General features: G+C 39.9%; 1 protein-coding gene across 1 annotated transcript in view; it reads right to left on the bottom strand.

Moving 5' to 3' along the window:
* The window catches only part of DMD (dystrophin), a 2676943-nt gene that overhangs the window by 1605162 nt on the left and 1047303 nt on the right, over window positions 1–24478 (bottom strand). Inside the window, exon 42 of the mRNA XM_089653005.1 lies at window positions 5907–6079. Coding sequence (XP_089509131.1) covers window positions 5907–6079 — 173 coding nt within the window. The remainder of the gene's footprint in view (window positions 1–5906; window positions 6080–24478) is intronic.

Below are 24478 nucleotides of genomic sequence, written 5' to 3'. Positions count from 1 at the left end.
AGTGTAGCACTAGCTGGTCTGCTTTAAGAGCTGTCCAGCAGTACTGAAAATGAAACTATTCCAGCACTTTTTTTTTTATCCTACCCCTGCTTGATGGACAGAGCAGCAGAGCTCCTCCAGCTGAAGAGGACACGACCCTGGCAACTCAGGCCCAGGCTGGCTTGTGATATGCTGACAGAGTGGAAGATATAGGATAGCTTGTGGATTTTAGCACCACCTACCACCTGTGAGAAGTACATGGGAACATGTAAGGTGCCATATAGAATACTGGGACCCACAAAGAGAGCAGGTTTGTCCATGAGAAAATTGTCCTCTTGTGTGCCTGGGGGATAGAACTGGGGACAGTGTGCTGCAGGAAGAGACGCAAATGCTACTGAGAACATGTGGCTGCTGTCACTGTCCATTGTTGCTGCTGAGAGCCTAGAATCATGTGGCTGCTGTTACTGCCTTTCGTTCAGGTATCCCATTGTTCCAGCAAGCGAGTAGTCCAGTGTTTCAGGTTCCTGCAGTTTCATTGTTATAGTTGCTCTGCTATCCTGCTGATCAAGAGCAGCTTCAGGACCTGGGAGAATGGTGAGAGACCTGTTGGCCATTTTGAGGGCTTATTTGACTCATTTGAGTTGTTTTGATTACCACCGCTGGCCAGGAACCTGCCAAGAGGGCACTGTTCTTTCAAATTCCCTATTAAGAAATAAGCACTTCACTGTGAGGAAAGGGTCAGGAGGTTGGGAGGGCTGGAGTTTATGCTTCACTGGCAAATAGTAAGACAGGGCCTGTTCACAGTAGTTAAGCTTCACTGTTGGTGTTGTTCTTGCCTTGTCGCTTACATTACTACTACTGTTTTGGCAAAATTTCTCTATGTTGGCTTAGGGTGTTTTTTCTACTGTTATTATCCTTGTTTTACTCTTCCCTTCCCTTTCAGGGCTTTTGCCATTAATATAGTCCATTTAAATGTTTTCAGGTGTGAGGTGTTCTTGGGTCCAGGTATGTGGCGGGTTTTCACTGCTGCAGAAGGACCTAAACAATCCAGTGGCTCCTTCAAGGGTAGCGCTAAACAGAGTATCAAATGAACCATGCATACATAAATGCATACCAAACCATAATTGTCATTTGTATGGAAAAAACACCACATTCACCTGGTTCCTTTCCTGATAAATCATATACCCATGAGTAGTGCCTCTTGGCACCAAAAAAGTTTTAACTGTAAGATCAGGACAAACTTTCCTCTCCATACTGTTGAGATGTCTAAACTATTGTGGGTAATGTAAGCATCTTTCAATCATTAAATTATTACCACAAAATGAATACAAAATCCAAATAACAGAAACACATGAAGTTTTTATAAGGCCAAAACTTAACGGCTATATTGATTCTTATGGGTTTGAATATAATAATTACATAAACCAGCTGTGTGCCTTTTACAAAATCTGGTCTTTCACTGGTCTATTCTAACAAGAGCTGCATTAGTTCTCTGAGTCAGGATTGATGGAAACATCTCTAGAATGATGTGTTCATTTCCTTGTCCATAGAACAAGCTATTTTGTAGTGAAGATCAGGATTACTATGCATGCTAATCAAAACACAACATTTGCTCAATCATTCAAAAGATTTTCTGATTAACTGCATGCATTTCAATTTGCAGATGAACCCTTGGGATAATAAGTTCTGATTTCTGATTGTGAGATGAATATAGCCTAAAAAGAGAATGCACAAGGCATCAGACAATCAGAACACAAATAATACAGAGCAGTGAGCTAATGAAGATAACTTAAATCTGAACACTGCAAAAATAAATGTAAATAGAAAGATGTATTGTTTTGTATACAGTGATAGCTTCTTAGGAATTTCATTGCTGAAACTATGTTTGACTTTAAAAATTCAAATAAATGTTTTATAGCAGTTCCAAGTGCCGCAGAGAGAAACTATGTAAGACTGTGCAAGTAAGGAAGCACAAAACTCTAATCTCTCTCTACAGCCCCTTGGCTACAAGGCCACATAGCTCAATGAAGGAATAAAAAGGCATATGTTCCCCTGCCACTAATAGCAGGTTGTTTTCTGCCCCTGCAGTCAGACATGGTTAGGTTTTATTGTAAGATCTACTTGGTTTTGGCACAGGATTTGATAATCAAACTCTAGTAGAGGGTTAGCTTATTCTTATGAGTTAAAGCCAACTCCAGTCATGAGAACCTTTCAAGTTTAGAGCAATAACTATGCCTTAACCTCACTTGCAAACCTCCATTTATGCAGTCTGTCTTCAGTGTGTTAAAAAAGGTTTGTTTTTCATGTTTGATTAGTACTTTACAACTATCATTGTATTTGTGGCCCCTCTACTGATGTAAGCACTGTGGGCATGCCTTCAACCTCTTCTCTTCTTGGTTAATCAAAAGCAAGTAGCCTCAGGCTTCCTTTTGTGATTGATCAGGAGAAGTAAGGAGAGAAGACACAACCACGGTTAAAGGCTCAGTTTAGAAATGAAGGACTCACTTTTCAATTATGTATCGGGTTTATGTGTTACTGCTTAAAATTTAACACAGGCAAAATTTATATATTTTTTTTATTCAGAAATGCAGTTGTCACCCAACAGGAAGGCATATACAGGAAAAGAACATTGCCAGAAGCTCTTACCCTTCCTCACTAAACTCAAAATGTGGCTTTCTTTTTATCTGTGTTTCTGTTGCAGAGATTTCCCTTCACTTCATCATGCTGTTCAAGGGGGCATGCACATTTCTTCTATGGGTGTTACAGGAATAGAAAGTGAAAGAAAATCTTCTTGGCAGGACCAGACAAGATCTCTAACATACTGTAGCCAAAAACATTTTGGCTGAAGTTGGGTTTACAGGATTAAATGTATAGGAATGTGATAAAGAGGAGAATCACAATTTAGGGGATCATTTAAGGGGATTGTAAGTGTTAAGCCGGCCATAGACAGTTCAAGCCTTGGTCCGGTTCAGTAGGGACCAGCCAAGATTTGAACCATGTATGGGAAGGCTGAATATACCCAAGTTGATCAATTGATCTACTTGGGTACAACCAGCCTGTCTGATTTTACATGTGATTATTGCTAGCAGCTATTATAGCCTCTAGCAGTAATCACTGTATTCAACGGCTTTTCTTGGGAATCAAGCAATTTTCTTTTCCTACAATCCAGGAATGAAAACTTGCTTCATCTATGGCAGACTCTAAGTTTTTTAAGGTTAGGGGAACAATTAGTTTTAGGAACATGATTTTAATGTATGGAATACATACCTTTTATGGGAAAAATTGTATGAAAATTGCAGTGTTTTACCAAATATGTTTTACCAAATATGGTGTACTTATATAAAAGTTGAATTTTCTATGACAGTATTCAAACAACATGAATGTAGTCAAAATGGGTGGAACATGTAAATAGAAGTAAGGAGAGAAGACACAACCACGGTTAAAGGCTCAGTTTAGAAATGAAGGACTCACTTTTCAATTACGTGTCGGGTTTATGTGTTACTGCTTAAAGTTTAACACAGTGCTGAGTAAACCCTTTGGCGCTATATAAACTCGATGTAATAATAATAATAATAATAAGTCAGTAAACTTCTGTGTTTTTGTAGGTAAGTAACTTTATCTAGTTTAGAACAGTGCATTACAGGAGCCCAAATCAAAGATTTAAACAGTGGACATTTGTGTTTTCTACCAGAAAAGCTTATAGAAGCCAGAAAAGCTCCGACTAGACCTTGAACACTCTTAAACAGAGCAGAAGCTTCTGACTTATGGCAAAATTTTGATATATCCTATATGAAAGGGCAGGGAAATTCACATATGACTAGGAATGTGCAAATGCTTGGATGCATGTTTAAATGAATGTAATAAGGAATTTGTCACACATTTCTGGTGGTGTGCATACAGTTTGAAGCCTAATTCATGAAAACCTTGCAACATTTTCATTATTTGTGCCTATGCATGCAACAAATTCTATTAGTTAAGACCTCATCCATGTTGGAGTAAATTGTTGAATGTTTCCCGTGTATAAATATTGTGTTGCATCTTTGAGACAATTAATTTCTTTTTTTAGCAGGGTTCCGGCCATTTTCGTGTTTATTAAAAGTCAGCAGCTATGAAAACTGTAGCTGTTGACATTTAATAAACACCCACTTACCTGTCCCAGGGTCCAGCAATGTTCCTTCTCCCCTTCCCTCCACCACGACACCAGCATCTCAACTGTGGGCACCAGGCTGTGACAGCTTGTGGCTTCACAGCCAGGTGCCCACTGCACATGCTCGAGTAGTGCTGCACATCCTTCTTCTTTCAGTTCCCTACAACTTCTCCGGCATATCTCCGGCCACGGGGGGCCGCGCTGCGCTGTGATCCGGATCCAGTTTTCCTGGAAACAGTGCAGAATGGCTCTTTATGAGCACCACCCTTTCACAGTACCAAGTTTAAGGAGGGACTCCAGAGGTGTGTGAATGTCTGATGCACCATGGAACCTGACCAGGATGGATGACCAGTGAGAACTAGGGAGCGCAGCTTTACCTGAGTGTGGAGAACCTAGATGTACCTGGAGAGAGGAAACTTCTTTCATGCGTATTTTAAACGCACTTCTAGTGAGTGCGCATTTAATTTATTTCCTGCTCACTCTTGGATCATTCACCCTGATTTGTAAAGGAGATCTGTCAGAATTGGCACATCACATCCTTTTACATGTTTGTGGACACTAGATTGAACATCGAACTTATATTTGTGACGAATATATGATCTCATGTCCTCATTTTTTCTACTCCTATAATTGAGTGTATGCTGACATTTCACCTTTTCATTATTAGCGCTGCACCTTTTTGTCTATATATAGTGCTGCACATCCTAATTGGTCCAGCAGTCTCCTGGGACCTGTGAAAGTTCCCAGGAGACTTTGGGACGGAGGAGGGGGCCGAACTACTGGCTCACTTTGCCGCGGCGAACTGAGCAGGAAGTGGGAGTGGGTACCTGTCAAAAACAAGTATACGCTCCCCCCTCGCCCCCAAAGGGTGCCAAATATGGCAGTAGAGGGGGGGAGGAGAAAAATATGCAGAGCTTCAGCTTTTGAGTGGAACTTCGCTTTATGTTCATCTTGAACTAATATTTGATATTTTTCCAATGTTCCCAAAACTTCTCCAAATAGATTCCTGTAAAATTCCACCACTACACAGAACAGATGCTTTTGAAAGTTCTGTCAGAGTTGTGACAGATTCCTATACACCTTACCATCATGTAAATAAATCTATTGCAAGTTTTGCCATTTGTCAGACTACTGCAAAACTGGTTTCTAAACAATACAATATTAATGAATTTCAGAGATTAGGTAGTAGGAACATGCTTAAGAGTTGAGTACTGTTATTGATAGTATTTTATGTATTTATGTATTTATTTATTTTTTTCACTGGCATTTACATTTTTAGGGCACATTTTTGGGGTCTTGCCTCTTAAAATACACAGAAAAGGAAAACATAATTCTGTTTGACACAAAAAATAACAGACTGAATGTGAACCTCAGTTTTCTACATCACTATCAAACATTTTTGTTTTACTGTTCTCACCTTTGTGACTCTCTCTACCCTCTCTTTCATTCCAAAGCCCCCTTCTTTACTCCTTATCTGACCATCTCTCTGAAGCTTAGCCTGAAAATGTAGCTATTAGTGAAAATAAAAATGTATCATGGACAGTACTCGATGGTGTTGTAGTAGAAACAATACACCTCTTTCCTGTGCATTTCTATTAGCAGTGTTAAACACAAACATTTGTGATGTCAATTTATTCCTCAGTGCCTCACAATGCATTGCTTTTAACCAAAAGAGAAGTTTTTCTATGTTGGCTGGTAAAGGAAGCGAGTAAACAAGAAAAGGAATACTGTTATCAAAAATGAGTATATTGCATAATTGTGCAATGAAATAGTGACTTACTCTTGCCGTTTTTTATATAGCTTGTTGACATTGTCCCAGTTGAATGAAAGCTCAGCCAGTTTTTCATTAACCTTCTCACTCTCCTTCGGGGAAGCAGACTGGAGAACTGGGTTCTTTTTGCTCTCAATGATCGCATATTGACCTGACAGTCTTCCAAGGATTTCTTTGGAGTTCTGTAGTAACAGTAAAGAAAGGAATTTAATCATTCTTGAGGTAAAACACATATTTAATTTTATATACAAAATTGTTTTAAAATTGTGTGTGCCTTTATAGGAGTGATGGTAAGCTTGTTTGATATAAGTGCTGCCCCTGACATAAAAAAGTAGCTGCACATAATGCAGAATGTATGTAATGCTACAGAAAATTGGTCAGAGACTGAACATGTAATAATAGGAGGTCAGAGGCTGCTATAGGACATGGTCTGAGATTAAGGGTACATACAAGAGACTTCTAGAAGTTACTTCCATAACAATCACTTTACAAGCCAGCTCTTTCTATAGTCCACTTAAAATACTAGCGCCTCATTTGATGTTCCTCTCAGCAAGAGCCTTTAAAAATTAATAAAGGGAAAAAATATACAAAAGAGAAAGAAGAATGAGTTAATGTCGCTATTTTACCTCAATTTATAAAAAACAACAGTCCATTTTTTACCCTCTAAACAGAGGCATAGCTTGAAGCTTGTGGGCATCGATGCAAAAGTTGACCTGGGGCCCCCCACTATCTTCCTTTGTGTGCTAAGATGTTCCCACCGAGGGCCAAGATATGATAGCTGTATGGTGGCTGTATCTCTCTTCTCTCTCCCCTGCTGCCGTCTGCATGTGCACACAAGGAAGGGGCAGGCAGTCCACCCTCTGTACTGTCGAGTGAAAGCAGTACATTTGTATGTAAAAGAGGAAACTTATCAGACCCTCTGACTTCCAGATCCACATACAAGTCAACCGCTTTCACCGAGCAGCTCACTGTGTGATCTGCCTTCTTACACCTTGTGTGCATGTGCAGGGCTGAGCAGAGGCAGGAGGGGAGTACTGTACTGGGCTGGGTGGGGTCAGAGAGTGTGCCACTGCATTTATCACACTTTTTATTTTTTTTAAACCTGTTCTTTTATTTGTTATTAAACAGCACCCAGTTACCTCTCTCATGGCCAGGCTGCAGTGATATGGAGGTGCAGGATATTAGGGAAAAGTAACACCCTCCTTCCTAGTAATGACACATGCCCTCATGCCTATTCTTGGTATTGACAGATGACCACTTCTTCAAGAGCCACCACTTCAGCTAATAATAGATGACCCCCTCCTCCTGTAAAGACAGATGACTTCCCCTCCTGGTAATGACACATGTCCCCCCACCAGGTAATAACTGATGACCCCCTCCCCCCACCAGGAAATGACAGATGCCACCCCCCCACCTTGTAATGACAAATTACCTCTCTCATCCCAACAGATAATGACAGATGGCCTCTTTTCCCCCACCAGGTAATAACAGATGACCCCTCCTCCCCCCACCAGGTAATGACAGATGAACCCCTCCCCCACCAGGTAATGACAGATGACCCCCCCAGTTAACGACAGATGACCCCCTCCCACACTATGTAATGACAGATGATACCCCTCTCCCCACCAGGTACTGACAGATGACCCACCTTCCCCACCAGGTAATGACAGATGACCCCTTAGACATTGACATATGACCCCCACTACCCCACCAGGTAATGACAGATGACCCCTCCCCCACCAGGTAATGACAGATGACCCCCCCCCAGGTAATGACAGATGACCCCCCACCAGTTAAAGACAGATTACTCCCCTCTACCCCACCAGGTAATGACAGATTAACCCCCTCCTCCACCAGGTAGTGATGACCCCCTCCCCTCACCAGGTAATGACAGAGACCCTCTCCCCCACCAGGTAATGACAGTTACCCCCTCCCCCACCAGGTAATGACAGACGACCTCCTTGTTCACCAGGACATGATAGATGACCCCCCCACCTTCAGTTGCCCTCCTCCTAGTAATAACACATGGCCCCCCAGGTAATTACTGATCCCCCTCACCATCCTAGTAATGTCACATTATCCCCCCCCCACTCTCTATGCTGAAAATGAGATTCCCTATCCAGCTCCCCCTCTGCTCATCCTGCTCAAACTGTCGCAGTAAAATCTGAAGCCTCTGGAGCCTGCAGTCCCTCGGAGGCCTCTCAGGAGGTGTTACGAGATTTTGTGAGAATTTTTGTGTGAGTGTCTGCAGGAGTTGTGGGAAGGGGTGGGGCAGTGTGTGTCTGTTCTCTGCATGGATCTGACCGGTATCTTTTTTATCTCCCCAATGACAGCAGTAGCAGCTCCTGGATGGTGCTCTCATTCTCCTCCCTCGCTCAGCCTGGTGACAGCTAGGTGTCAATCCCCTCCTGGTTGTCAGCACTGACACTTTCCCATCCAGCAGGGCTGGCCACACCGCATCCTTCCTCTGATTGTCTCTGACTCAGGACTCGAAATGGAGCCAAAAGCACAGAGCTTCTGCTTTGCTTTGGATTCCTCTTTGCCCATGATAGTGACAGGTAGACAGCACGGGCCCCCCTGGACCAAGAGCGGGGTCACAAATGTGACCCGAGACCCCTGATGCTACGCCCATGCCTATATTCCATAATCTCCCTACTAGGCTTTCCAAGATGGTTTTACTGTGGGAGGTTTAGTCATTTATCAAAGGTTCTGCTATTTTCCCATATGATCTATCACAGGCCATGCTTGCTGTTCTTTGTTAGATAAAATTAAATGAGTTGTTCTCAGCATGGCAGCTGGCAGCTCAGCCTCTTCAATGTTGCTCATGAACTTTAACACCATATAATGAATGCCCCATCTACATACAGGTACCTTTCTTTTTATAATTTATACACTATACAGAAGTATATGACCTAACAGGGAGTAGCTGTGTCCTGTCTCTGACTTATTAAGCCATATGCATGCTTTTAACTAGCAGGGGATCATATTATACTAATTACACAGCATGGAAGTAAAGGAAATTTTTCAGAAAGCATGAATGCAAATACATGAATGTTAAATACTTTACATGAATGGTTACCAGTGGCCAAATGCACTGGTCATTTTATATAGCCAATGGTGTGAAGTACACATTGTTTTCACACAGTGTTGTCATTCAGGTGACATATATTATTTCTGATTAACAAAAAAAAAATCTTGAGTTTCAGTAATCCAGCTACATACATATATCACCTCTACATTTTAGACAGCAGTAAAGCTGTCCCAGAAACAGTAATACTAAACCAAGAAGTAGCAGACTGTTTTCACTGACAAAAAGAGGTATGTGTATCACAAAATTGCACATCCTTTGAAAGGAAATGTGGTCTATGCATTTCATGTTTGATTGGAGTTTTACTTAAAGTACTGCAGAAAACCTGACATCAGCAGACTCCTGAGTTTCACCTGATTTCTTAATATAAATTTTAAAATCTAGTTTTATTTTTATGTAGTTAAACATAAGAGATTGAATGAGAGTGTTTGAGAGTTAACTATACAGCCAGTAATGGTAACTCAGAAAAAATCACATGCAATATTTAATATTTAACTAATACATGAGAAACCAAATAGATTTGTAGATTTTATTAAGAATTGCATTTATAAATAAAGAAAACATGTGCAAAAACATTCTACATTCCCTTAATGTAAACGTCACCTATCCTTAGGTCCACCCATACTTAGGAGCAGTTCTAGAAGTTGCTCTACTATGGAAGGAAAAGAAGGGTATAAATGTCTGATTGTTTAGCAGTCACCATGGATAAAATGTGCTTAAAAATCTTACAGGTATGAAAAGCAAATACAAAGTTCTAAGGGAAAGTACATTTTTTAAGACTATAAAAGTGCACAAATATGAGGAACACTTTTGTATTGGTGATAATATTGGTATATGATATTGGTGATTGATCAGTTATTTACATTTTAAACTGTATTTATCCTGAAAAGTCAAGTAAGGGTCCATGCACACTGAGCTTAAAAAAGCTGCTTCTACAGGAGTTTTGTGTTTTGCCTGTAGTAGCAGCTCAATGTTATTCTGTGTCCATGCACATCAGGACTTTCAGAGGCATTTTTTAAGCTCAGTGTTTAGAGGCAGAAAAGATAACCCTTCTGGTTTGCATTTTTGAGAGCAGTTTTCTAGCAGAAAAAAAAAGATGCCAAATGATTCTAAACACTCCTAAGTGCTCCTAAACACCTGTACAGAAACACTCTATTTGAGCCTTTTTTTCTGCCAAGGGAACTTGTTTTTTTGTGCATAGAACCTATAACTGGATTTAGAGTTTGGGCTAACCATAGAACTGTGGCACAATTGGATGCTAGAAAATGACAGAGATGATAAAAGATATCACAAATTAGCCAACCTTCAGCCTTGAATGCCTATATTGCATATATTGCTTTGCAATTGTGTCTTAGGCCAATTCTCCCAGGTCTTCTATAGGAATTTATAACCAGACCTAAAGACCTTTCTCCTATTCATTACTAACTGCTGCTGGTTCAGATTTTTTGTGAGCTACAAAATTATAGAAGATGGAGAGTTATGATGAAATCAACATCATTGTTCATTTGTAAGACCTTATGTTAGCCGGTATGACTAGCGATACTTGGATAGATACTTGCATACATAACATATTTGGTATTATAAGCCTAGTTTAGGTAAACTAGTGTCCTGGAGCATCATGGCAGTACATAATAAGTTAATGCTCTGTCCTTTAACCCCATAGGACAGGTTATCTATAAATTTGCCCCAGCCATGCCTGTTGGTCATTTTTCTGTCCTACCCATGAACAGGTTATCTATCATCCATTTAAACGCTTTACCTGTTGATTTCCTACAGCTTGCCATCCAGGTTCGATCTCTTCTGGTCTGAAGTCCCTGCAGCTATGACTCTAAAGATGCAATTCAGCAGGGATTCCCATTCTCTGTCTCTCAGGACCTTCACCACATAATGCTTAAATAGCTTGCTAATAGCTCTGGAAATGCTTTGTAAAAGCTTGAGGTTCACACTGCTGTAATACAAGCTGAAGCTTGTGTGAAATAGGCCATTATGTGTTCATTATGGAGGACGTGTATGCAATTTTACACTGTTTTGGTCTTTGCAGTTTTTACCCATATACAGAAAATTTGTGTACATTACACAAATTCATCAGTGCTCACACTAATGATAAAAACAAAATACATTCCATTGTTCAATATCTAAAAGAAAACCCTTTACAAGTAAATTATGAGGTCAGGGTTTCCTGGGAGCAGATAAAAATGACCATTATGGCTGCAAAAGAGTAATAAAAACTGATCTTGGCTGCTATTGATTTCCACTCATATTTTCCAAACATAATATCATAAATCACACCCCCTCAATGTACTATGGCTTGAGATAATGATAACACCTTAATTAAAGGTTCCTCCTGTAGAAAAGCACTTGTATATGTTGTTTTTTTTGTTTATCCCCATTAAGGAAGAGCCCACAGAAAACCATAATGATGACTTGCAAAGATATCACTTAATAAAATTTACAGTCACTCTCTGTAGTTAATTTTAGTGTTTCTATGTTTAATATTACCTAGGGAGCTTTACATAAACAGCATGATTATTTACGCTGACACATTTTTCTGTCCTTCAGGCCAATATAAACTGTTAAGGATAATAATTTTCTTAGCTGATGTTGTCTATGGCCATGAGGGCAGCAGAACGCAATGACACAAACAGATTGTAAGCTTGCAGCATGGAAGACAGTTGGTTCAATGCATTTTCCTGTGCATGAGTGCCCTGGGGCAGTCACTTACTGCCATTTACTTTTATGCCTCAGAGAATGAACAATAGAGATGAAAATATTTATTATAGGATCTGAACATCTGACAATGGAAATTAATGAATAGGTCTTGAAAGCAATAAATCAAAACATGCCACTTTTTCCTAGTAATTGCTGGAAAGCAAAGGTTATTGTGTGCACAAAATAAAATAAAAGCTAGTGTTGACATAGAATGAGGACAGATCACATCCTCATTACTTTTTAGTTTAGCTAAGGAAAATTTACTGTGTAGGTAAAATTCTAATTGTGCTGTTCTGGTACAAAATGACATATCACATAATGATACACCTTAGACACTGCGTCCAACTTTAATTGGACAACTGGATTTCTCTACAAATTGCAATAAATTGCCATTGTGGAGTCAGTGGAAAAGACAATTCAGTTTCCATATATTGTGCCATATGTATGAAAGATTTTATTATGAGCTGCTTTTATGGTATACTGAATGTGCCTCATACAACAGTGTATACAGCTTACATGGAAGGGGTTAATTTGGAGATAAAAAAAAGAACACAAACATGCTTTAACAATAAATTCTAGAGATCACTTCTCTTCTTGGCTCAAAATAGGCCATTTCTTTTACTATTTAAAATGGTGGAGGATACAGGCTGAAAGCATATGGTTTGTACCATATATTATTTGGTATCCTTCTCTTGAAAAATAAAATGGACACCTTTTTATTTAGGTGCCACCTTGGCCTATACACACTGGCCACCTTGGTCTATACACACACTTGCTAAGACACATTTATTTATCAGAGCCTTGTTTTAGAAATCTGTCTATGGGAAGCTGTACAGACAGCCTTTAGTTTGCATTCTAATTTACATTCCATCAAATGACTGTTGCACAGAGAATAGCCACATTCACTGCAGCTTCTGTGAAGCCATTTGGGGTGTTTCATTTTGCAGAACCTACATAGCAATGCTGCAGCAATACACACAAGAATGAAATATCTGATACCATTGATATGCATCTCCTATATCCCAGGCACAGATTACATGTAGGGATGAGATGAAAATACCAGATTTTAGTTTAAGGTGGGTTTGCAGAACATCTCTAAAAAAAAATCTATTTGGCAAAAAGCATAAATTGTAATACTGATTTAAGGGTAATATAAAATGCAAAATTCCTTTAAATAACATGACCTGTGGATCCCCCCCCCCAACCTGTGTGTAAAGTGGCACATCAGTATGATGTATACAATCTACTAATCTAATCTAATTTTTTTTTGTCACATTTTTTTTCTGGAAAATTAAGAAATGAAATACAATTTTATATTTTTTCATAAAGTTTTAATTTTTGCAGGTTATTTGTTGCACAGGATAGGCATATTTGCAATTAAAAACAAAATCCAAGTAGCACATGCTCTAGGGACATAAGTAATGCTAATTTCCCGATGACCTATCCCATCTTTGGAGGCATGGACAGGTATCTTATAAGAGACATAGTGAGCCTTTTGAAGACTTCATTTTTTTGCCATAAGTTTTTTGGAAAATGTGAAAGGAAAATGAAAATGCATTTTTTACACAAATGTGTCAATTAATATTAAGATATGTCTAGTGTGCAGCATAGGCATACTTAGAATTACACACAAAAACACATTCTGCTATTCCTCCCGAGTATGGTGATACCACAGACTTTTTCATAGCCTAGCCACATGGAGAGGTGAAAAATTCAAGGAGCACCTCCAGGCTTTCTAGGGGCATAAATTATGCATCTAATTTCCTGACTACCTATCACATTTTTGGAGGCTGTGAAGTGCCAAGACAGTAGAAAGCCTCACAAAATTATCATAATTTGGAGAGCAAACACCTCAAGGTATTATCAGGAATACTGTTGATGGCTGCACTGGCTCTGGTGACACTGTACTGATGTGGTGTCAATCAGAGACACTGTTTATGACTGCCCTGTCTTTGGTGACACCTGCACTGGTTTGGCTAACAGCCGGGAACATTATTGCTGGCTGCACTGGTCTGGCATTGTTGCTGTTGTGACAGTAATCAGAACACTGTTGATGTTTGTCACTGGTCTGGTGACACTAAGATTGGTGTTGCAGCGATCAAGAACACTGTTGATGGCTGCATTGGTCTGGTAACAACGGCACTGGTGTGGCAGCAATCAGTAACACAGTTGTTGGATTACAATAGTCTGGTGACACTGGGACTGGTGTGACTAGTGATCAAGAACACTGCTCCTGACTTAGACTTGTCTGGCGACACTTAGACTGATGTGGAAGCAATCAGGAACACTGTTGCTGGCTTACACTGCTCTGGTAACACTGGGACTTGTGTAGCGTTGATTATGAACACTGTTGCTGGTATACATTGGTGTGGTGACACTGAGACTTGTGTGGCACTATCAGGAATACTGTTGCTGGCTTACACTGGTCTGGCAACACTAGGGACTAATGTGGCATCAACCAGGAACAATATTGGTGGCTTATATTGGTCTGGTAACAGTGGCCCTGGTTTTCAAGTGATCAGGAACACTGGTTCTGGCTTACATTGGTTTGGTGACACTGAAACTTGTGTGGCGGCAATCAGGAACACTGATGCTGGCATTCACTGGTCTGGTGACACTTCAACTGATGTGGCTGTAATAAGGAACATTGGTCTGGTGAAACTGTGACTGATGTGGTGGTGATCAGGAAAAGAGTTGCTGGCTGCAGTGGTCTGGTGTGGTGGTGGTCAGGAACACTGTTTCTAGCTACACTGGTCTAGCGATACTGTGACTGGTGTGGTTTTGATCAGAGAGCTGCACTATTACGGCTTGTTCACATGTGAGGTTGGGGAGTGGTAAAACCTTGTGGTGAAACCACCCCACAACTGCTACCACCTTTATCTGCATAGTCCCTGGCGATGCTTTGGTTTACAGCCGTGGCATACACAGTGATGTCAGTTTTTCCTTCTTTACAAGGACAGTTCCAAGCTGTATAGATTTATTTCTGGATATTTTGTCCCTGGAAACTGAATGTTACAAGGAATGTTCTGCTTTAGGAACTCTGTACACTATGCTGTACAATATATACTGCACACTGTTCCACTCTTTACACACTGCTGTCTGTTATACCATATAATCAAGACTTATCAAGTGTTTGCCCTCCAATATACAGTATATACTTTGCCACTATTCCCCCTTTAGGCTACATTCGCAACGGTTTTCCATGTTGTGGAGTTTCAGCAAAGAACATTTTACATATTAAAACGCCTTGATCAGCCCATGTGTATTACTCCATGGGCACCAATACTCATCTCATGTGCATTATTTTTATACAAGTCAGGTCCAAGCACATGTGTGTTAACCCCTAAGTACCCAGTCCCCTGCACATTTTTTAACCTCTTTGCAGCCATTCCCCAGTGCATGTATAGTAACCTCTTAATGTTCAATACCCAACCTGTGTGCTTTAATGCCTAAGTATCCAAAATATTCAGCATCCAGTCTGCAGCTTATGTACATTAATTGCTCAGGCACCACAATTCAGTGTGTGTTATAACCTCTTAGCAGCCAGCAGCCAGCTCATGTTTTAACCCTCTTTAGCGTAACTCTCTTGTATTGAACTGTATTGTTGCTGTATTGTCTCTCATTATATTGTAAAGCGTTGAGCAAACTGTTGGTGCTATATAAATCCTGTATTATAATAATAATGTGTTAATCTCCCAGCTGTCAGTCCTGAGTAGATGCTTAGAGTGGAACTTTAGCTATGTAATTAAAAAAGAGCAAACAGGCAGGAATCTTAATACAGAAGAGACATGCTTTGCCTTTTCTGCATTAAAGTTGCATACCTGTCTGTTGCTTGTCTGCTGTCAATGCACTCAGAGAAATATAGAATTGCGGCACAGTGGCTTAGTGGTTAGCACGTCTGCCTTGCAGTAAATGGGTCATGGGTTCAATTCCCAACCATGGCGCCTCCTGCATGTTCTCCCTGTGCTTGTGTGGGTTTCCTCCCACACTCCAAAGACATGCTGGTAGGTTAATTGGATCCTGTCTAAATTGGCCCTAGTATGTGTATGTATGAATGTGAGTTAGGGACCTTAGATTGTACACCCCTTGAGGGTTAGGTTGTGATGTCAATGTACGATATATGTATGTAAAGCGCTGCATAAATGGACAGCACTATATAAGTACCTGAAATAAATAATGTAATAATAAAAAATACCAGCCTTTATTTATAGGTATTGCACTTACATTGAATCAATGGTAAAAGCTCCTTAACCTCCCTAGCGGTCTGATTATGTCAGTATTTCTGTGCTCAAAGCGGTACTTTTTTTCATGGAAATATGTCTTTTTTTATTGTAGGCTTGTAATTTTTAGGAATAACTCACTGAAATCTGTCCGAACAAGAGTCTAGTAAACATTCCGGGTATGAGAAAATTTGAAACACGAAATCATAAATTATAATATAATATATAATCATAAAAAATAATAATATAATAATAATAAATTTAATTAAATAATGTAATCAAACCAAAAACACTGAAATTTTAAATATAGCGCCAAGTTCGCACATCGCTGAGCAAAGGCGCAGAATCGTTTTCAGTTTCTGATGACGAAATTTCCCCACGAATCATTATCACTCAATTCTGCAAGTAGTTCTAATTTACTATCGCTGTTCTCTAGCTGGTCTAAAACTGCTTTTGACCTAAAGCGACATTTTTGGGGCGCCGTGGACATTTCTCAGTTTCAAGGCACAAAGAACAGTAAAAATGCAGGCAGGGCACAGGACAAAGCACTAGGGACAAAATGTATGTGAAATGGTTTGATACAGTAATGTTATACTATGAGATTTTAGTGTATTTAGTGAATGTCACTTTTTAACATTTTTACATTTCCTGCCGGTTCGGTCCCCCGTATATCCCGTACGTCCCGACGCTTGCAGGGAACGAAACCCGGAAGACGGATGCCGCCATCGGCCAGAGGAGATGGCTGGGGATGCTGCAGGGGGGACATCATGGGAGTGCAGGACAAGGTAAGTGCAAGAGGGATCCCAGAGCAATGCTGCAGGGTAATCCCGAGTGTAGCTCGGAGTTACCGCTTTTGGTACTGAAAGTTAACCCCAAGCTACATTCGGGAATACCGCCAGGGAGGTTAAAGAATAAATGACTTGTACAGCTGCAATCCAGCTGTCCTGCAGAGTCTGACACCCGGCTCCTCTAACGCGTTATGTCATGCCCCATGTGACTTCATCAGGGACCCATTTTGAAGATAAGTGGTGTACTGGTGACATTCTTTCTCTCTGACTCTCTTTGGTTCCAGCCAATGGTTGCTGCAGCACCTGTCTACATACACAGACTACAGGCATGTGTGCAGGGGGAATAATATATTGGGAGCTCCAGGATGCCACAGACCTGCTTTAAATATCCCTAGTTCTTCAAGAAGGCAAGAGTGTTAACCCGTCAACTAAAAGTATCCAGTATATATGGCATAATCCTTCACTTTTATTCAACGTACCACACCAAATCTCAATTTTTTCTCCACTGGCCCTGATCCAATTGTGATATCGTCTCCACTTCCCATTTCCTGAATTACCTGGCAACAAAGCCCTACCCCATCCCCTATGTCTCCAGCATCATCTTCACTGTACATGGACTCCATGACACAATCCCTGTTAATAATCCACTTGAGTTTTGGTGTCACATTTTTCCACCATTGTCAGTTATACTGATCACACTCCTCTTGCTTCAGTGTCATCTGCACAACCTTCACATCGGCACAGTTGTTGACACTCTCCTGAACAGTTCTGCTTTCCAGAAATAACCTGTTTCAATTTTAGTGGGCCCTGGACATTGATTTTGACCTTTATTCCTCCTCTGTACAAAAAACTCTGTGAACAACCCCCCATGCTGCTGCTGCTTTGTAACTTTTCAGTTTTGTGAATGGGTTCACTCTGAAGTGCACTACCCCATCCCTGTCTTTCTCCTTTATGGGTAAAACTATTTCTTGTGTTATTTTTGCAAACAATGGAATCAAGTAACCACCATTTTTGTGTAAAAGGGGTAATTGTATTGCCCACTCTCTTACCCTCCATATTTTGCTCCTGCACATACTGTCCACCCTGAACACTCCTTCCCTATACATATTGTCCATTGTTATACCCCCTTTTGTATCTACTTCCCACTGGTATACCCTTGGCATTGCTATCAATGCCTATGACTATAAATTTTAATCATTCTGTTGCAAATCGGCAAAAGATCAATAACCACAATTTGTGATAATTGTTATTGAAATAGTTAACTGAATCACCTAATCCCTTCACACGTCTTTAGCATTGTTTAATATTCCCACCTTGCCCTAACCCAGCCTTTCTGAACCAGGGTGAATTGAGGTTTCTTCAGGGGTTCCTTGGCAAAATGTCTACAAATTGCCCAAAACTTGTATACAAGCCAGCAGGTGAAACAAGCCTGCCTTTTAGTTACACAAAGTCACAGGTTTTCATTGTGCACCATTATGACCTTCCAGCTGCTGGTATCCTGACAACCAATGACATCATTAGTTGATAAGGAGGATGTCAGCTGCCTGTACAGCATCCTAGTTTGACCCTCCCCTGCCCCTCTCCATCAGTGTGGGTGACACATTAGCTCAGTGATGGTGAAAAACTGAGGGAGAAGAGAAACAATGGAATACTAGTCAGTACCAGTGTGCAAAGTGTATTTGCTTTGGAAGCATAATTCACCTCTAATGTTGGGTATCCTATATGTGTAGATATTGCTGTGTTATATAAAACTATTAGAATAGTTTTTAAAATTTTAGAATGGGGTGCCCTTTTAAAATTATGGACAGTCTTGAGGCACCCCATTTTAGAATGGGGTGCCTCAAGACTGTCCATAATTTTAAAGGGTGCCTCGGGACTGTCCATAATTTTAAAGGGTGACTTGACTGAAAAAAGGTTGAGAAACACTGCCCTAATCATTTTTTTAATTTCATGTGTTTTTTCATTTTCTTTTAACCTCCCTGGCGGTATTCCTGAGTGTAGCTCAGGGTAAAGTTTCAGTACCAAAAGCGGTAACCAACCCCGAGCTACACTTGGGCTTACCATGCGGCGTTGCTCAGGGATTTCCTGCAGCGCTTACCTTGTCCTTCGCTCCCGCGATGCATCCCCTGCCGCATCCCCGACCATCTCCTCTGGCCGATGCCGGCATCTGGCTTCCGTGTTCCAGTCCCTGCGATCGTCGGGACGTACGAGAGCCAGAACGGCAGAACATTTAACAATTTTTAGAAACTGTCATTTTCTTAGAAATTAATTTGACATAGTAAAACATTACTGTATCAAACCATTTCACATACATTTTGTCCCTACTGCTTTGTCCCGCGCCCTGCCTGCATTTTTACTGTTCTTTCTGCCTGGAAACTTAGAAAAGTCCATGGCGTCCAAAAAGCGTCCCTTTTGGTCAAAAGCAGTTTTAGACAGGCTAGAGAACAGCGATAGTAAATCAGAACTACTTGCAGAATTGAGTGATAATGATTTGTGGGGAAATTCATCATCAGACACTAAAAACGATTTTGCGACTTTGCTCAGCGATGTGCGAACTTGGCGCTATATTTCAAATTTCAGTGTTTTTGGTTTGATTATATTATTGAATTAAATTTATTATTATTATATTATTATTTTTATGATTATTTATTAAATTCTAATTTATGATTTTGTGTTTCAAGTTTTATCCTACCCGGGATGTTTAATAGACTCTTGTTCGGACAGATTTCAGTGAGTTATTCCTAAAAATTACAGGCCTACAATAAAAAAAAACTTATTTCCATGCAAAAAAATGTACCGCTTTGAGCACAGCAATAGCTTTGAGCACAGCAATATGGACATAATCATACCGCTAGGGAGGTTAATAGACTGGGGGCATTTTATTTGCTAGTAAAAAAATAATAATCTCCTAGTAAATGAAAAAGAAACACTGTTATAGCTATGTGTTTGCATGTTTAAAGAGAATTTAATAAGTAATAAGATATGTACTCATATTACTATCCATGCCATTACTGTACTCATACAACGTTGTATTTCAAGAAAAGAGAAATACATTATTCTACATAGTCAAGTGAAAAAAAATGCTCCAAGCTATTTTAAGTATGAAAGCGCCAAGGGAAACAGTGTAACCTGGTTAAGAAAAGAGCATATGACTTTCATTTCTAAGAAAAAAGGATTAGAGAAACCCATTAGCAACTGGAGTGACACCAGCCTTTAGGGAGAGGATCCATCTCTGCTTCTCCTGAAGAAGAGAAATCATAGCAATACTGACTCTAGGTCCAGTTCATTTTCAGCAACTCAAATTTGTCTTTTGCTGACAATCAAAGGACAACACCGGGTGTAAAAATCTATTCCCAAGCGTTTCCTGCATAACCATCTCCTAAATGGTGCACTCTGACAGATTAAGAAGAGAAAGTATTCAATCACTGTGAGTCCTAAGCGACTGATAACATGGTTACATGAAGAGTAGACTTAAAAAGGGAATTAAAAAATAGGAGATTTTGTCATAATCAACAACTACACACTAATGCTTTTTTTATGAGATTATGTAATATATACAATATATTGTGTTGCATTACTCAGGTAAAATGAAAAATGATACATATAAATATGTTATTAAGCCTTCATGTATGATAAGAAGGAATTCTTTTTTACTTACTGCAGGTTTAAAAAATGATTATTTTTAAATCTACATTAAAGGCAATCTTTCATCAAGACAAGACTCTGGAGACATGAAGCAGAACACTAATTAAAATAGATAATGTTTTTTCCAGGTTAGTTTGCATTGGACTGATGTTACATTGTAGTATTAAATTCACTTTGGGCTCAGCCATTTTGAATATGTATCTGCTGTATCTAGGCTTTGTGCCTTAGCTATAGGATATGCAGCTTTTATTTATAGAGTCAGAGATTTGAACTCCAGACACTAGTATTTTAAAATATGGACACATGTTTATCTGTTTGATCTCTGCACATTTTTAAAAATTTTCTTCAGAGAACATAGACAAATCACCCGTTGGCTCTGTATTAAAATATAGACTGAGCTGTACATCTGCACCCCAGCTGACACCAGTGCTGCAGCAATAAATGATACCAGTGCTGGTGTTGTATCTTCACCTCTGTGTGTGCGATGATCATTTAGAAAACACAGTCTGTAGCTATTTTCTAAGTGCACAAAGCATGAAGGGCCCCCATGGCCAATAATATGCCCATGGAGCCCTTTAATCCTATCATGGACACTTTATTATGGTCCTGCAGTGGGATTCCTTACTGCCGTATTTGGGTTCCCCCACATTGGCAGAACAGCAGAATGTCAGGGCCCAGTCAAAAGTGCAACCTTTGAGACCCCGGTAGTTCCGTCACTGGTGTCAGTAGTGTTTTTTGTTTTTTTTACATTTTATTTACCATTTTATTCTATTTTTTTTCTTAACAATTTTATTTTTATTGTTTTAAAATTTTTGGTGAAATATATGGGATCTAAACAAACCTCTGATGTTTCACCATTGAGACAGAGAAAGGAGACTGAGGACACCTCAATCTCCATCTCTGTGGCCTCAGTGGTACAAAATAAATGAACAGGAATAGGTGTGTACAGAGCTTCCCATTAATTCATAAACTGAAGCATAGTAAACACAGCTATGAATAGTTACTGAACAAACAGGGTCCTTTGGCATCAGGACAGGGATAGGGAGGCAGTGGTGGTGGCATCTTGTGCAACCGATGCTCTCTATTTCCCTCCTTCAGCCACTGAATTTTTGTGGGAGGGAGAGGAGGAGAAGTGGACATTCAGCAGTGCATGGAGAGATTGTTTCCTCTACATGTCACTGCCCCACTTCCCCTCCTATCCAGGGTTATGGGAGGCACACATGCCCCCTGGAGCATAGGGCTGGGTCACAATCGTGACCCTTGCAACCCTGGTACACATGCCTCTAATCTGAAGTATCATGACTGCCCCATTGCTAGTGTTAGGTGAAAATAGTATAATTCCATGAACTCCCTGCCCCTCACTCTTAAGTATATGCCATTTTATGGCAAAAATATAGGTAAGTAAAGAGAATGGGAGCAATACCCCTGAAAAATGAATAGCTGCTATTACAATTTTAGGGACAATATGTCAAAAGATGAAGAGTATGTTTTTGGAATTTAGTTCTCCTTCACATTAAACAGGCATGATGCCCTAAAGGGGAATTTCACACAAAATGAAAAACATTTTTTCTTGTTTTAGTGAAAAAAAACAGTTATACTTACCTTAAAGCAGTATTAAAACAAAAAGAAAACATCTATTATATTGCAGCTTACCAATTCTTATGTGATGGCTGCATTAGTTTTCTTTTTAGGCTTTCCTTCTTTTATTTTTATCTGGTGATCCAGCTAACAAGTCTGTTATTTATCAGAAGCACAAGCTCTCTAGTAGAATGTATCAGTTTACTTGGATGCGACAGACCATTTATTACTGGCAAATGATCTGCTTTGATTTGATCATGTAAAAACTTTATCCTGAAAGGAAATAAAGCTATTACTGTAACTGATTATAAAGTGTGAGCTGGAGTTTGGCTTCAATTTGTTATTGTATTGCTGGTACATTTAATACCACCCCCAGACTGACAATGCTGCTATCTGCTATGCCTTCTGTGCTCATTCCTCCAGAGTTCTGTCTCACTAATACAGGAGGTGTGTTACTGGCCAGATCACCAGGTGAAAACAGAAGAAAAAAGATAAAGAAAAGAAAATGTATGCAGATATCACATCTGATGATTGGTAACTTGCAATATTGTAAATTTTCTGTTTTGAGTTTAATACCTCTCTAACAGTAGTTCCTGCAGACTTCCTCCCCTCTATGCAACATTTACCTAGAAATTGATTCTCTTTGACATGCTGATCTCATCATTTATAGGGCAGGACCACCAGTCCTGCATTGTAGATGAAGATGTCAACAAACTGCTCACAACACTGAGTGCCGGAGGAATGCGTAGAGGGCCAACTGTCAAGGCTAAGGTAAGTTAAATGGTTTTTAAAAGAAATCTTAGACAAAAATGAACATTTAACCCTTGAAGTGTGTGTGTGTGTGGCTCCTTTGCAATGGTAGTTTTAACATGCCCAATTCAGCTTCATATGGCATTTATTCCAGTTTTACTGGTGGTTAAAGTAGTTGATGCTCTTAGAATCGGTGAATGGAAAGACACCAAGAGTAAACTATTTCCTAGCATAAATCCCCCCCCCCCCAAAAAAAAAGAAAAGAAATAAAATAAAGATAAATGGCATGACTGCCTACAAATAGTTTTGTCTGTCTGGTAAATACCTAGGGGAACAAAGCCAATCTATGGCTACATCATGCAGATAAACCCTCCCGCCCTGTGTAATACATCAGATAAACTGGATCTAGGCAATGTTCTGATATACTAAGTCAAAGATAAATGAAATACACTGCACTGAATTTGTACCTGCCATAAAAACAAATGTCACTGTCCAACCATGTAAACCAGTCTCTGGTGTTTTAGTAAAGCATAGTTGTGGACTTTAAAAAATAAGACTGTCTTTGGCTAGTACATGATGTGTTATTGGATATTAAAGGGAATTCTGTGTACCATTTTTACTGCATTAACTAAGCTGTAATTGATTGTAATAAAACGTGTTCTTCTGTGATTGATTTACATTAACATACACAAATGGATAGAGCACTGCAGTAAAAACTGTCTTCTATAGATTGATAAAGCAATAGAACCTTCAGGAATGTGTAATGTACATATGCAGTCACAAAGCTGATCTACTCAGTTCCACTTAAAGGTATAACTATAGTACAGCACTCTACCACAATGCATTTTGGTAGAATGTTTGGAAACCCAATTTCCTTATCTGCTTACAAGGTAGGTGAGGTTTTCTCCAACACATCCACTGTAGGCTCCACTGTCCTGTACATAAACCCTGATGTATTACAGATCATTAGTAAATAGTTGGAAAGCAGGGGCAGACTGACAACTCATGGGGCCCCCGGGGCAATAGGGGATCATGGGGCCCCTGTGTCCTTGCCCAAACTCAAAAAAGCCTATGAAAAAGGTACCAGGGGCATCTCATGGGGCCCCATACTGACCCTGGGCCCTCGGGCAGTGCCCGAGTTTCCAAAAGGTCAGTCCGCCCCTAGTTGGAAGTTTGATTTGCATTACATCAAGCAGACAGAAAAGTAGATACTCACAAAAGACTTCCGCAAACCAAAGGAGTCTGCAAATTCTGGCCTCAATAGCTAACAAAGAACTCAGTTTAAAGAATATCATTAAGGAAGAACTTTAGATATGTCATTTTTACACAGCTTGGACCAATGTGACTATGCATGTGCCATACCCGTAGGAGCTCTCAGAAGATGGAAATCATTGCAGTAGGCACCACAATTCCAGTGACCTCCTCTAGCTTCTGGGTCCCATGCCACTCAGCACTGGCATGTAAAGCTATTTCTGATTGGATGAGGTAGAGAGCATGATGTTACTTCTTCTCGACCTTGTGAAATCAGAGAATACTTTGCATTCATTGAAAAACTGTAAACCATTCTTTAAATGGTGCCTGTACTGAGCAGCTGACCTCCTGTGTTCACAGTGCAGCAGGGCAACCACTCAGCACAGGACCCAGAAGCTAGAGGAGCTCATAGTAGACAGCAGTAGTGTCTACTACAGGGATTTACAGCTTCTAGAGAAATCCTACAGGTATGCCATATGCATAGTTAAATTGGTCTAATAAAGATCAATGTAGTAACTATGTAAAACATGCAATTTCTAGAATTCTTCTTTA

The sequence above is a fragment of the Staurois parvus genome, unplaced genomic scaffold (assembly GCF_062004578.1).
Source record: "Staurois parvus isolate SC_StPar_1 unplaced genomic scaffold, SC_StPar_1.0 ptg000696l, whole genome shotgun sequence".
NCBI lineage: Eukaryota > Metazoa > Chordata > Amphibia > Anura > Ranidae > Staurois > Staurois parvus.
This window is presented reverse-complemented; position numbering and strand designations above follow the sequence as displayed.